At 47.5% G+C, this 15287-nt stretch overlaps 1 protein-coding gene across 1 annotated transcript in view; it reads left to right on the top strand.

The window, feature by feature from the left end:
* Window positions 1–15287, top strand: part of kalrna (kalirin RhoGEF kinase a) — a 103318-nt gene that overhangs the window by 37577 nt on the left and 50454 nt on the right. The window contains exons 5-16 of the mRNA XM_070838565.1: window positions 1–6; window positions 102–185; window positions 278–409; window positions 1950–2072; window positions 3934–4056; window positions 4252–4443; window positions 5523–5654; window positions 7930–8028; window positions 8143–8274; window positions 11061–11183; window positions 14643–14834; window positions 15027–15196. The exon at window positions 1–6 is cut by the window's left edge and continues 168 nt beyond it. Of these exons, the coding sequence (XP_070694666.1) occupies window positions 1–6; window positions 102–185; window positions 278–409; window positions 1950–2072; window positions 3934–4056; window positions 4252–4443; window positions 5523–5654; window positions 7930–8028; window positions 8143–8274; window positions 11061–11183; window positions 14643–14834; window positions 15027–15196 (1508 nt within the window). The remainder of the gene's footprint in view (window positions 7–101; window positions 186–277; window positions 410–1949; window positions 2073–3933; window positions 4057–4251; window positions 4444–5522; window positions 5655–7929; window positions 8029–8142; window positions 8275–11060; window positions 11184–14642; window positions 14835–15026; window positions 15197–15287) is intronic.

Consider the following 15287-nt stretch of genomic DNA (forward strand, 5'->3'; position numbering starts at 1 on the left):
CTGCAGGTGGGGACAGACAGACGGACAGACAGACAGAGGACTGGATGGTCCCTCAGAGGATTAAAGGAACCAAGAGTGAAAAGATGTTGTGTGTGTTGCAGGAGCTTCAGTCCAAGAAGGAGTTTCCTGCGGACGTGGAGGGGTCGCGTCGTTTGATAGACGAGCACACACAGCTGAAGAAGAAGGTGAGAACAAGGTGCTGCAGGTGGAACTGAACCAGAGACCTCTGTGTTAGTGCTCTAATCATCTCTTCACACCGTCCCCTCCTCTGCTGCAGGTGCTCAAGGCTCCAGTGGAGGAGCTGGACCGGGAAGGCCAGAGGCTGCTGCAGTGCATCCGATCTAGTGACGGTTTTTCAGGGAGGAACTGTATCTCAGGCTCTGCAGACTTCCAGAGCCTGGTGCCCAAGGTAAGTCCTCCATTCAAGGACCGCCACATCAGCATCAGGTCTGGAAAAATCACATCTTACCCACAGTGAAGGAGGGAAAGAGGCTCCAAACAGCCCAGAGCAGAGAGAAGTCATAAGGCACACTTCACAATGAAGTAACCTAGAAGCACCATGAGTGGTGCCTGGAGAACCACTGGGTGCCTGAACAGTGTCTCATATTAAACTAATCTCACATATTTAGTCCACCTGAACATGAGCCAGCAGTGTTTATCACTCCTCTTCTGCAGCTTCCCTTCAGGGAGTAACGATCATTCTGGAAAGAACCTCAGCCACAGAAGAGGTGCAGTTAGTCCTGTTCAAGGCTCTTTTACTGCTCTATTTACACACATTACCTTTTACAGCACACACAACCTTTAGAAGCCACATTTGTAGGCTGGGAGAAAGTAAACCTGATGGGGGGGGGGGCAGTAAATACCAAACACAATATGAACAGAGTCAACATGATATCAAAGACAAATCTCATGATTTCAGGAAGTGACATTCTAATAAAATCCACCATATTCAGTACAGCCTGTGAACACTAAAGCACACTCATCTGTCCTGCTTCAGTTAGTCTACTTCCTTCCTCTCCTGATTTAGTTTCCTTCCTCCTCTCATTTAGTCTCCTTCCTTCCTCTCCTGATTTAGTTTCCTTCCTCCTCTGATTTAGTCTCCTTCCTCTGATTTAGTCTCCTTCCCCCTCTCATTTAGTCTCCTTCCTCTGATTTAGTCTCCTTCCTCTCCTGATTTAGTTTCCTTCCTCCTCTCATTTAGTCTCCTCCCCCCCTCCTTGCCATGGCCCACAGCCCGTTAGCGCCCCTCATTCTGGATAATGAGGAGAGCTCGCTGCATGTTAGCTCGTTAGCCGAAGGCCTCCACAGGAAATGCTGGGACAGAACACAGTTAGTTTGCTTCTAGCCCACATACTCCATAAACGACAAACAGGAAAGCCATTAAAACCAACATTTCACATGAGGCATAAAACACGATCACATCGTTAATACTTACATCTTCTGTGTTATCATTCAAGTCTAGAAATGAAGATAAATAAATGAGTAAAATGAGGATTAAAGCAGCGCAGACTGTCACTTAGAGCGAAGATCAATGCTGTCAGTAGTGAAGGACCTGCCTGTCATGTCTGAGGGTGAAGGACTGTCACAGTCAAAGTAAGTGAGACAAAGTAAGTCTGTCATCGGTTCTTAAAGAAGAGAACAGGTGTTATTTTAACAGTCTGATTAGAAAGACAACAGTCAGAGGTGGTCTGAACACAAAGCAAACCTGCAAAAAGACATGACTGGCTGCAAACATGATGCAGACTGACGTGAACATCTGTAAAGTTAAAAAGGTGTTTCAGCCTGAGCAGGAAATTATTGTCAGGAAGCATGAAACAGTCCACAAGACACTGAAGATCCCAAACTGGAGGATGACATATTCACTAGATGTATTTTGGGAGCATCAGAACATCACCGTGAGCCGCAGCATGGTTGTCTACTAACACCTCCTCCCTCCTCCCTCCTGCCAGGTGGCCAGTCTGCTGGACAAGCTCCACTCCACGAGGCAGCACCTCCACCAGATGTGGCACGTCAGGAAGCTGAAGCTGGACCAGTGCTTCCAGCTCCGCCTCTTCGAACAGGACGCAGAGAAGGTGAGTCCAGCGTGAGCAGAGCTGATCAGAGGGAAGGGAAGAGTGTAATGAGGCTGCTGCAGGAGGCGCAGTAAGACCAGAGCTAAGAGCTCATCAAAGAGCGGGTGGTGTTTGATGCAAAAAGGCCTCAAGAGCCAAAGAAGTGAAAGTCTAAACGCACCCGGCCGTCTGACCGAGCTGCTCAGTGCTGCAGCTTCACACTCAGTCAGGGTTTATGTCTCCAGGTTTGGAGCTCCATCAGGAGCAAACGTGCTAATCATTAAAAGCTCTTCCAAATATTTGGGGCTTTGTTGCTGATACACCAGCCGCTCTGTTTACTGAGGCGTCACGCATCAGGAGGGGGGGGGGGGCGTAGAAATAGATTCAGAGGGAAAAAGACATCCTCAGTGCTCAGTGCAGCCAGTAGATAATATTTTAGTTTAGTCTGAAATGACGGGGCAGACGCACGTCCAGCATTTCCTCTGTAATCCTCTGTTGGTTCTTTTCTAATCCATGTTCCTCCAGGACACTTTCACACAGTGTGTCTCACTGTCCCTGTTACGTCTAAGTCACCATCATTTCTTCGGGAAACTCCTCAGCAGTCTAAACACACGAGTCTGTCCCGTGTGTCTAAACGAGGGAGCACAGTTAGTGAGGGAATCCAGCGGAAAATCGTCCGTCACTGCTTTACTGACCTCGGAGAAGTGATTAGCTGCAGTTGTGAGGGAATGTTTGGATTCCATTCATCATTAGCATACCAGCCTGTCTCAGCACAGAATACCATCGATAGACAGGCTGAGCTCTCTGGAGTGAGTGGGGACAGGAGGGGACACACTCTTATTACAACAGACGCCAGTGATGACACCTGATCACCAGCACACCTGGAGACAGTGAAGCTCACACATTCAAAACTGAGCTGGTTATGATGTCTGAACCTTACAGAGCTGCATGTGTACGGTCGTAGCCTAAGTGTTGTTCCTGGGAGTGTAGCCTGTAGACACACACACACACACACACACACACACACACACACACACACAGACACACACACACACACACACACACACACACAGACGGGCGTCAGCTGATCCACATGCTGCAGCAATAAATATTTACTTTAAGGAAAACCAAAGGAGAAAAAAAAGAGGAGTTTTGTCCACATCAGTGAGGTCCTGCTGAGGAGCTGGGGGGGTGGGTGTGGGTGAGTTTACACTGAGGGAAACATTCAGCTGATGAGGAGTTTCGTCCCGTGACGGCGTGGAGGACGATGTGGTAACCATGGCAACCGCTCACACGCCACAGCCGGCCTCCATCTGTCTGCAGAGATTGATTCAGATGGAGCAGCGACCTTGAAGGCCGTCCCAGCCTCCTGGGATTCACGCTGACTAGCTGCTGGAGTCGATTCTGTCCATGTTGTTAAAGGAATATTCCTCTGTTTTTTTTTTTTTTTCTCACTTAATCATCGTCACATAAGATTAGTCAGGGCAGGTGCTCGAACATTCACGTTTCACCACACGTGTGAAGCATGTGAAGGCATCCACTGTGATAAACTGGAGTTTTAGGAGTCACCAGGCTGTGACACTCTTCTGGACACGCTGAACATTATACTCTGTTTTATCTGAGTGGGAAAGTTCATTCTTGATGGTGTTTAACAAAGGTCTTCGTAGGTTTTCCACAGATTTGACCTACAGGAAGCTGTAAGAGTTAGAATCCTGTTAATCCTGTTTATCTGCTCTCATGGGCAGCTGCTTCCTTTTTGCTCCTGATGCAACTTTCAGTTCTTTCAGTTCCAGTGTGAGGTTTTCTGCCCCCCCCCAGTGGAAGCGTGAAGGTGTGACACAGTTTGCAGAGTGATGAATGCTGCTGTGTGGTGTGTTCGCAGATGTTCGACTGGATCAGCCACAACAAGGAAGTGTTCCTGCAGAGCCACACAGAGATTGGCCAAGGCTACCAGCACGCCGTGGAGCTGCAGACTCAACACAACCACTTCGCCATGAACTCCATGGTAGCTAATGTCCTCAAACCGTTCTCACATAAGTCACAGTGGTGAGAGGAGGTGACCAGCACGACCAGTCAGGCTCTGTGGTTATCTGGTGTTAGGTGTTAACGCCACTCACAGCATTGGAGTGAAGTTCTCTCTCTGTAGCTTAATGATTTGATCCCTTCAGTAGGACCAACGGGGTGTCTTCTTTCTTCCCAGAATGCCTATGTTAACATCAACAGGATCATGTCCGTGGCGAGCCGCCTGGCAGAGGCCGGTCACTACGCCTCCACGCAGATAAAACAGATCTCAAGTCAGCTGGATCAGGACTGGAAAAGCTTTGCTGCTGCTCTTGACGAGCGCTCCACCATCCTCGCCATGTCGTCCGTCTTTCACCAGAAGGCCGAACAGGTGAGATCAAGTCAGCTAGAAGTCTTTTAGCTTTAGAGATTGGAGAGATTCTGAACCTGCGGCAGAGGGGGGGGGTGTGCGTAACCCCCCCGACCACCTCTCTGCCATCAGAGGAGAAGCTGCTCCACTGCTCGGTTGCTGATGTGGTGATCGGTCTGAGCAGACACATGTCCAGAATGTAAAATGGAAATGGGGCTTTTTTAGTGTCTGATTATGTTTAATAGATCAAACTGCTCCACTGCCGATTCTTGGAAGGTTGACATAGCAACAGATGGGACTTGTTTGATTCCTGCTGGGCCCTTGACATCAGCTACAAGTGTAGGTTTGAGAGAGGAGGAGATGAAAGACAAGAGAAAAGAAAGAGAGAGAGAGAGGGAGGTGGGGGTAGAGGGGAGACTGAGAGAGAGAGAGAGAGAGAGAGAGAGAGAGAGAGAGAGAGAGAGAGAGAGAGAGAGAGAGAGAGAGAGAGAGAGAGAGAGAGAGAGAGAGAGAGAAAGAGAGCCTAATGAAAAACAGAGACAAAAAAGTGTAGGGATGAAAAATGGAACACAAGACGGGGAAAGAGAGACAAGTGACAAAACACTGGCAAGACTTCAGAGAGGACGAGAAGAAATGTTAAAAAGAGTGAAAACAGGAGAGAGAGAGAGCATAAAGGCAGATACATCATTAAAAAACTATTTCAAACATTAATGGAACAGTAAATTGTCACATCTCTGAGCGAAGGGAAGGAAAGGAAGCACATAAAGAGGAGAAGTGTCCTGCCAGCATACGTCACTAATAATACATCACACATGCAGCAGACGTCTTCTGGACACTAGCTACTGCCGAGCAAGTCGTTCCTCCATCTTTTGGCCCAAAGCTGAGAGAGAAGCACGAATGACACCCTGTGGGGGCAGATGACACCCTGTGGGGGCAGATGACACCCTGTGGGGGCAGATGACACCCTGTGGGGGCAGATGACACCCTGTGGGGGCAGATGAAGAATGGGCAGAGCCGTCGGATCACTTCTGTGTCACATTGTACTGGAGGATTTACCCATGTGACCGTCGTTTCTATGTGTGTTTGTGTCTCCTCCTCAGTTCCTGTCGGAGGTGGAGGCCTGGTGTAAAGTCTGCAGCGAGGGGGGGCTACCATCGGAAATGCAGGAGCTGGAAATCGCCATCCACCGCCACCAGAGCCTGTACGAGCAGGTCACCCAGGCCTACACCGAGGTAAAGATCGCTCACTGCTGCCAGAGGCCAGTGTGTGAGTGAGCTCCAGCTCGTGTCTCTTGATAGTTACATGGATTCTAATGCTTGTTCTGCCGGCTGGGACACTGAAACACTCTGAATGACCTCCGAGCTGCACGACGAAACATCTGACACTCAGGAAATGTCCTGAAAACACTCTGGAGAGAGTGCCGAGGCCGTGCTGTCAGCGTCCAGTGGTAAGGGAAGTAACAATGGTGCGTTGGAAGCGGTTCAAACGTGGCACCCCTCAGGGAGGAATGTGCACTCCGGCGTCTCTCCTGTGGGTGCTGTTTGCTGCTCAGTGCTGCTGGCTGTGACCGGCTGTGATGACAGGGTATCGTTGGTCGGCTGCCGCGCCATCGCCGTCCGGATCTGTCATCTGAAAACCCTCTGTGTTCCACTGAATTTATTCTGGGAACACTCCGGCTCTTCTCTGCCCTCCCTGCAGTCCGGTGTTTTATCTTTAGACTGGCTGTTGCAGTGTTAGCTTAATTTATGCTTATCTGTGAAAAGATAAGTCCATACACACACACACACACACACACACACATAAAGCTGTGGGCAGAGGCTCAGACTGTGGCGGTCAGGCATTGCAAGCTTTGGCAGCTTTGTTTCCTGTGAGAGCGCCGCAAAAAGGGACACGTTCAGGGACTGGCGAGGGTTTTTTATCTTGAGCTCTTGGCCTGACGCTTTTATTTAATGTGGTGAACGTATGTTAGGGTGCAGACAGACAGACAGACAGACAGACAGACAGTGTGTCTGCAGACGTCTTTGAATGATACAGGTGTTACTGGCAGGTGTGTGTGTGTGTTCTTGTACTTGCCACACAGTGAGGACCATCACTTATTTTACTAGCAGACTGAGGACATTATTCGGGCCGGTCCAGATCTCCTTCTGCCCCCTGATCAGCACAACAGCATGAATTCTACCTCGTAACCCTGTAAAATCTGCTTTGTGCTCGTTCCCCCTTCCATCTCATTATGGAAACTTCATTTGATATAATTAGATTAATACATTTGTTGGCGATGGTGCCAGTCCTGCAGTGTTCCATAAAAGTTCTCCTTCTTAGATATAAAAGCAGTTGTGCTGAAGTAGTGGATTAGTCACCAGATATATATTTCATAAAATGCACTTAGACATGGACCTGCAGGATGTGTGGACAAGCCCACAACAACTGGAGTAACTCTTAGCGTCTTGTCTGAAATGATCCTGTCTGATAAAAACATGTGCAGCTTTGTGTCCGGAGCACTTTTCAACAACGAGGCGACTCTAAGTTCTTTACGTGAGACGTGAACGCATCCAGACAACGTGTAAATCACAGGTTCTGGACGTTTTGATGGCTGAGGGCTAAATCAGGGAGCCAGCTTGTGATCGAGGGCTGCACGGGAAAAAGAAGTTCACATAAAACACTATAATTTCAATGTATTAAACCTTAACGTGCCAGACGGCTTCAGCAGACAGAGATATTCACTTGGCAGTTCTACTTCCCATATGTCTCAGTAACACATTATCATTATTATTATTATTCTAGTTATTGGTGAGGAGCCACAAGGATCATGAGTTTGTTACTAGAGCAACATAAATGTTCCCACTTGTGATATTCATGCTGCTGATTCCCTCTGGTCACAGTTGTCTTCATGTCCGGCTCCATCTTCACTGCCACTGTAGCTAACAGCTCTATTCGTCATCCGTAGCCTGGCGGACACTCATTGGGGGGGGGGCATCTGAACGCAGCAGCCCCACGGTCAGGGGGGCCGCACAAAATGCTTCCGAGGGCCACCACCGGCCCGCAGGCCGCACTTTGAGGTTCACTGATCACAGAAGAAACAAGTACAGACACACAGGGCTCAGAGGGGGCAGCAGTCAGTGCCTGTGTGTGACGCACAGGTTTCAGTGGTGTCTCCATGTATAATTTAGCAATTAGCAGTAAGAAGTGAAATACTGATTTAGAAAGAGTATTTTAGTTTTGGAAAGGAGAGAGAACAAAGAGGGGGGAAGAGAAGAGGCAGACCGTTCTTATATATATATGTATAATTCTATATAATTAGATATACTATATATAATTCTATACCAGCTCAGATGTCGCCTGGGTCAACGAGGTCTGTCTCAGGTGTTGGAGAAGTGGGGCAACCTGGTGAGAAAGGGGCCACACAGTGGTGGTGGGGGCACTGGGGGCTGTGGCCCACAGACTGGGAGAGCGGCTCCAGGAGATATATGGATGTATACGCCTCTCTAACCTACCTCTCCATGTCTCCAGGTGAGCCAGGATGGTAAAGCCCTGCTGGACGTCCTCCAGAGGCCTCTGAGTCCCGGAAACTCTGAATCGCTGACAGCCACTGCCAACTACTCCAAAGCGGTCAGTGCCTTTGTGTTCCCGTGGGGGATTCAGGTCTCCTCAGACGAGATGCTCTTTAAGTGCTTTACATTTAATAAAGATGTAAAAGTTGATGTGTGTTTCTTTCGTTTGCAGGTTCACTGTATCCTGGACGTGGTTCACGAGGTTCTCCATCACCAGCGCCGCCTGGAGAACATTTGGCAGCATCGAAAGGTCCGACTGCACCAGAGACTGCAGCTGTGTGTGTTCCAGCAAGACGTCCAGCAGGTAACACACAGCAGCACGTCACATTAGGAGTGTGTCGGCGTGTCGGCGTGACAGGAACCCAACGCAGAGCGGAGGACTGAGAATAAACGCATGTTGGAACACGTTCATTCATCTCTGCCGTCTTCTCTTCGTCTTCTGAGCAGGATGTGATGTGATAAAACTCTCTGCTCCGCTCGTACTCATGTTTCACAGAGAAGCAGACTGTGTGGTTTTGGAGAGGTGTCAGCCCAGATTCCTGGAGGCTTTAGAGATATTCAGCAGCTCAAAATTTAATATCACAGCTATATTTTATTAAGGGTATTTTTATCCAGCAGAGCGAAAGTCATCAGTGGGGAAGGAGGAGGTCTTGTGTATCGTTTGACTTTCTCTAATGTGATTATGGGTTTGACAGTAACGTGGTAGGAAAGAGGTGCAACCAAAACCACTGGCAGCACTGAAGCCCCCGGAGTCTCAGTAAAGACTCCCTGAAGAGGTTTTGCTAACTGGTTCGCTGTCACAGATCAGTTCAGACGCTCCTTCTCTTAAGTCCTGTAGTACTACTGTAATAGTAGTAGAAGCAGTAACACTGTGCTCAGGCTGAGGCTCCGGGGGCTCTGGGGGCTCTGGGTGTCCTCTGGGCGGCCTGGCTCTCTCCCACAGCCCCCCAGGCAGCATCAGGCTACTCTGACACTACGTTTACAGGTTTGATTACATTTAAAACTATTTAAAAAATATAATTTTATTCACATTTAGTAATTACAGACATTTAGAACAAGTGTAACCTCTAAATTATGATGATCATAATTGGAAATCCTAGTTTTAACAGACACTGATGTTCAGACCAGCACTCACATTTTTAAAGGGAACCTAATTGTTAGTGAAAAGCAATGTGAGTTCAAATCATAAAAGTTAAAGTGATATTTCCTGCTGCACAGAGCTGTGAGCAGTTGTTTTAAAAGGTGACTGTAAACCATGTGACTTCCTCCGTGTGTCGCCTCGGTCATGTGTTCAGGTCGTATGTATTTATATGTCATGTGACGCGGCTGATAGCAAAAATACAAAACCTTTAAAGCCAAAATGAGCTTAAAGTGTGAAACATAATGCAGCACAACAGCCCTGCAGCATCATGCAGATGGTTTAAATCACAATAATCTTATCAACTGATCGTATGTTTTGCACGTAAAACTGTTAAATCTGCACAGTATTTTCTCCCCCCCCCCTCCCCACAGCACATTGAATTGACTTTAAAAAGGCCCATTGTAAGTGAAGTCATCATGTATGCACTGTAATGTATAAATGATTGGAGCTCGGGAAAGAGAATGAGGGCATCGGGCCGACTATAAATCCAAAGATAAATGCTCTGCGGACGGGCACCGTGCAAACAGTTCTATACGACCCGAGAGAGAGAGTGTGTGAGAGTGTTTAAGAGAGAGGCAAAAAGACAAAGAGCGAGAGGAAAGTAGCGAGTGAGGAGGAGATCTTATCAGTAGGTTATAAATTCATTGAAAACAGAGCTCTGCCAACTGCACTCGTCATGCTTCAGCTTCTATGAGACCCCAGAGAGAGACACACTGGGCGAGAGACATGCACAGAGAGTGAGAGAAGCAGCAAGTGAGAGAGTAAGCTCATACCAATAGTCTATAAATCAGTGGAAACAGGGCTATTCCAACCAGAGTTGTAATGCTACAGGATATATGTGGCCCCAGAGAGGAAGAGAGAGATGCAGCAGGAGGAGCTGAAAGAGAACATATTAGGTGTGTAGTTTCATTTGGCAGTTTTAGCTGCACGTTCAAACAAAGCCGGTCCAGCTGCAGTCAGCATGCTCCGGTTCAGGCCTGCTGTGACCTTTCACCGACCTCCTTGTGGTTCCAGCTGGACTCACTGCACGACCCTGATGTCAGGAGTTACAGCACTGTTCCTGCAAGGCCCTACGAGCTGCTCTGAGACGTGGTGATGTGCTGGAGGCAGGAGTTCTTGTACACAGTAACAGTAGTGGGCTTGTCTTGGTCATTTCATATGCACATAACTCGGAGAGTTTCACCTTCTGTATAGTGTTTCTGCTGCCATTTCCTCATCCGACGACCTCACTGTACACAACCTGTGCAGCTTAGTGGGGTGTTTAGCAGCTGGAGAGCCAGGTATTTCCCTCAGGGGTTGGTGGAGACCAAAAACAGAGCCAGCGGAGTCGCCCCCTGCTGGGCATTAGAGAGGATGCAGCTTTTAGGCTCTTCAGCATCGGCTTCACTTCTGAGACCTGGAGGCGACCTGGATAGCTGTGTTTGACATCATGCAGCAGGTCCTGTTCCTTAAAGAGCCAGGCAGTCCTCAGCGTCTTCCTATAGTCTATTATTAGTCCAGATGATCATACTGCTAAATAGTTCTGTGTCCTTCAAAGACTTCAGACTGATCAAGTCACCGTTCACAGAAAACACTGCAGAAGAAAGACTTGTCGTCCTGTCAGAGAACCAGGAGCTGATGAAGATTAGAAATATAAAAGTGGCACTAATGCAGACAGACAGTGGAAGCAGGGATGGTGTCTGGCAGCAGTCTGTTTGGACCACAGCAGTATTCAACATCTTATTCTTCTCCTCAGCTGCGGTGACCTAAATTACCCGCGCAGATCATGAAGGTTTCATCGGTTTCATCCCTAATTCATGAGGTTTGAGACCACTTTGTACTGATCCGTGTGTGCGCGGTGAGAAAACAGGGTGCGGCACCAGGAGCACGAGGCTCAGCAGGTGAACTTTGACCCTGAGTGTGTGTTTGGAGGTGTTGTGAAGGAGTCCGCTGTGCTCTCTGTCTCCCAGGTGATGGACTGGATAGAGAACCACGGCGAGGCTTTCCTCAGCAAACACACCGGTGTTGGGAAATCCCTTCACAGAGCCCGAGCCCTGCAGAAAAGACACGACGACTTTGAAGACGTAGCTCAGGTGAGTCTGTCTCCATTCAAACATAGCATCCCAAACACTAAAAGCTGATCAGTACATTGCTGGCAGTAAAGTGAAACTCTTGTCCCTCCTGTATCCTCTAAGCTCGTAGAGTTAAAGGAGCTGTTCACAGTTTTACAGTAACAGCTCCACTGCTGCCATAAAAGTTAGTAGTTTGTTTTCATCAGATGTTTGTTCACTTGTCTTGCCAACATCTGTAAGTAATCCGCCTTGATTAATTCCAAATTTTTAAAACCGCTGTTGCTGATGGTGGCATGATAAGCACGAAGCCTCTATATGACCATTTATGGTCACGAGCCTGTCCTGACAGACCTGTTGTCCATTCCTACAGTCCAGGGCTGCAGGAACAGTGCAACTGGTGTTTCGGTCATGAAGGTGAAATGAAAACATGTCGAGGATCTCAGCACACACACAATGTGGCTAACACACAGTCAGAGCTGCAACAGGAATGACTTTCAAAGTAAAATAAAAGTGAATGATATATAAAAATATAGGTGATGGGACGCTTGATGTTGTCCTCTGGTGAAACTGTCAGATTTCTGATTTGATTTGTTTTAAAGTCAAGTTAGTATTCTGTGTGTGTGTGTGTGTGTGTGTGTGTGTGTGTGTGTGTGTGTGTGTGTGTGTGAGAGAGAATTGTGTTGGAGACAAAGCAAACAGGAGAAGGTTGAACAATATCTAATGTGATGAGGATCACATTGATTATGATGCTCTCTTCAAAGCTACCAGACTCCTTTGAAAAATCAGTAACTTTACCAGGCAGACCACAGGAGTCGCTGGTCTACTGCTGCATCGGTTAGTTAGTTTGATTGTGTCATGTGTTACACAAATATCATGTTAGATCAGAATTAACCCTTTAAACCTCCAAAGTTATACAATAAAACAAACCAACTAACTGATCAAGACAGTGGTTTGAATAGCAACTCCTATACTGTAAAATGATGATTTTTGTCAATGAAGTCTGGTGTGTGTGCAGAGAGCGATAGAACGGCTGTTTGTGGTTAAACCAAAAGGATCTTCCAGGTCTCTCTCTGTAGGGATCCTTTCCATGATGCTGTCACACACTTAGAATAACACTCTGAGCCTGTCAGTGGATCAAACAAGCTCTTTTAGTGGACCTACTGTGATCAGGTGCAGTTGTCCCAAAGGATCACGTTGCAGCCATTGCAGCCCGTTTGGTGTCTGCTGGCTGAGGTGATCTACTGGACCAGTTCCAACACTTTTACTACCTACCTACCTGTCCGGGATTAAAAATCCCGAATGAATTGAAGTAGTTTCTAGTTCTTGAAAGCATGAAGTGCTCCGTGACACCCACTGTCTTCACACAGGTGTCATGTCCATGGCTACTGGCACATTATTTTCTACATACTCCTCAGTAAAATGGTAATGCTATAAAAGAGTGGGTGTTAATCCTATAAAGAGTGTGTAGCTGCATAATCTGATGTTTACACTCTGGATTAGGATTAACCCTCATAACCTGCACTGGATCAGCACTATTTGGGTCAGAAGCTCTCTCGCCTTCCTTCTCTGCTTTTTTCCCTCATTTGCATTTCTCTGTAGTTTCTGCTGTTTTGCTGGTAAAACTCTCCACTTAGCACTATACATAATATTAATCCATTTAGTACACATTTAAGATCCAGTCCAGGAGATGAATATATGAGCGTGTTTACCCTCATTACACCAAGTCTCTCCTTCTCTGTGTAGCTGTGCTGTGAATATGTGATTAAGCACGTGAGAGTCCACTTTAACTGGTGTATGTCGGGGGATGGATGTATAACTGGATGTGCTTTTACCTTCACTACTGTTTATTTTTAGCTCTTCTCATCTACATTTGATTAGCTGCTTCTTCGTTAGAACCAAACATTGAACTGAGAGACTTAATGGAAACCCAGAGCTCATTTACTCTGATTAAAGTCTTCATTTTCCAGCTTCGTCTCACTGCCTTACATCCTCATTTCTCCAGCACGGCGCCCCCCCCCCATGTTCCACTAGCAGCAACGGGTGGTTAAATATCGTCAAGCCAACATACCTCTGGATATTATACTGATGCTGCAGCCCCAAGCCCTTTAGGGGATGTTATGAAAATGGAGACGACTGAAAATGAGAAAAATCCAAAGGGTTTGTAAGGTTCAGGTTTGTGAAGAGGTCAGACTGTTTCTGCTAAAGCACCAGCGTGTGCAGCGCTCAGAGCGCTTAGCTGAAGATCAGAGAGGCGCTGGTGTCGCTGAGAGCTCCACACAAACACGGAGATATTAGATGGGGGACTCGTCACCCTGGTAACCAAGGAAACGGAGGAGAAGCTTGTTCTGGCTGATAGTGATCGTGTCGCGCTGTCGGACTGAGCGAGGACGGCAGGGACGAGGGCAGCATCCTCTGGTTGGTGCTCACCGTGGTGATGCTGGTTTATCAGAGTTGGTGATGTGTCGTCATGGAAACGAAGCGCATGTGCAGCATCTTTTCCTCTCACTGAAGAGGTGCATCCCCCAGCACCCTGTTCTGTTATTGATGCTGCGCTGCAAAGATGATCCCGAGGTGGTTACTAAGGATCTGTTGGTGATTAGAAGAGTTTTAATAAGAACTTCGTGGAATCACTAGGTGGTTGTTAAAGTGGGTGACAGAGTGATTATAGGCTTTTTGGGATGTTTGCCGTGGTGCCGCTGTGGTGTGCAGGTTGGGGAGTACAGTAAGGTTGGTAAACTATATGTACTGTATGTTTCTAGTACTTAGTAGTAGCATCAGCATTCACAGGTTAAATGGTACTTTATACCCTCAGTCATTCATTCATGTCCTAAAAAGTCTTGTGTTATTCAGGTAACAGGGAGGACTCTGCTTCCCCGTCATGTCCCCGCTATAATCCTCACCCTGAACCAAACCAGCCGTGCAGTGAAGAGTAATAATCTCTTGTAAATTATAATCTTTATCTTCTGACTAATCCCTCTAAAATGCTAAATATTCTCTAACCCAAATACCCCGACTCGTGCTGAATAATTGGGATCATATTTCCTCACACGCCCAAAATATCTGGGATGTGATAGATTTCCTGAAGTGAAATATTCCGGTGATATTCTCTCACACTCAGCAGAAGAGACTGACACTAATCCACTTTGTCCTCCTGATGAATGCTGGGAGCTTTAACACTCAGGGTTTGGTCCCTTTTGGGGGGGCGATAGAGACAGAAACAGGAAACCTGCTTCTGCTGGTTTACAGATGCTGGAATTAGCATTTTAATATACTGATGAAGATGATGACGCTCACGGTGTGTGATGAAGGAAGGTGTGAAAACAGTGGTGCTTGTAATGGATGTAATGTAGTGACAGTGATGATAATAACACTCCCCAGGTCTGTCTAGTGTTCATCACACTGAAGAAGAAGAACAACTTGTATTTGTTTGATGATGATGATGATGATGATGATGAAGGTCTCCTCCCCCCCCTCCTTCAGAACACCTACACTAATGCAGACAAGCTCCTGGAGGCGGCTGAGCAGCTCGCTCAGACCGGAGAGTGCGACCCCGAGGAAATCTACAAGGCCGCCAGACACCTGGAAGTCCGAATCCAGGACTTCGTCCGCCGAGTGGAGCACAGGAAGCTGCTGCTGGACATGTCCGTGTCCTTCCACACACACACCAAGGAGGTGGGCTGCTCACGCACACACACACACACACACACACACACCTGCAGTCTGTCTGTAGCTGTTGGTGTTAGTATGAGTGTTTTCAGTATTCCCAGTACTCTCAGATACAGCCGTGCTGACGGGGTTCAGGTGAGCTAACGGGTCGCTCACACACCTCCTCCCCTGTCCGTCTGTCCGTGTCTGTGTGTGCAGCTGTGGTCGTGGATGGAGGAGCTGCAGAAGCAGCTGCTGGACGACGTGTGCTGCGACTCGGTGGATTCGGTTCAGACTCTGATCCAACAGTTCCAGCAGCAGCAGACGGCGACTCTGGAGGCAACGCTCAACGTGATTAAAGAAGGAGAGGAATTAATACAGCAGCTCAGGTGATGATTATTATTCATGAGCTGTTTAAGAGGGAGAAAATGAATACAGGGGTAATGATGTTAATATTTATAATGTTATTATAGAGGCAGG

This window comes from Pempheris klunzingeri, chromosome 10 (genome assembly GCF_042242105.1).
Source record: "Pempheris klunzingeri isolate RE-2024b chromosome 10, fPemKlu1.hap1, whole genome shotgun sequence".
Taxonomy (NCBI): Eukaryota; Metazoa; Chordata; class Actinopteri; order Acropomatiformes; family Pempheridae; genus Pempheris; species Pempheris klunzingeri.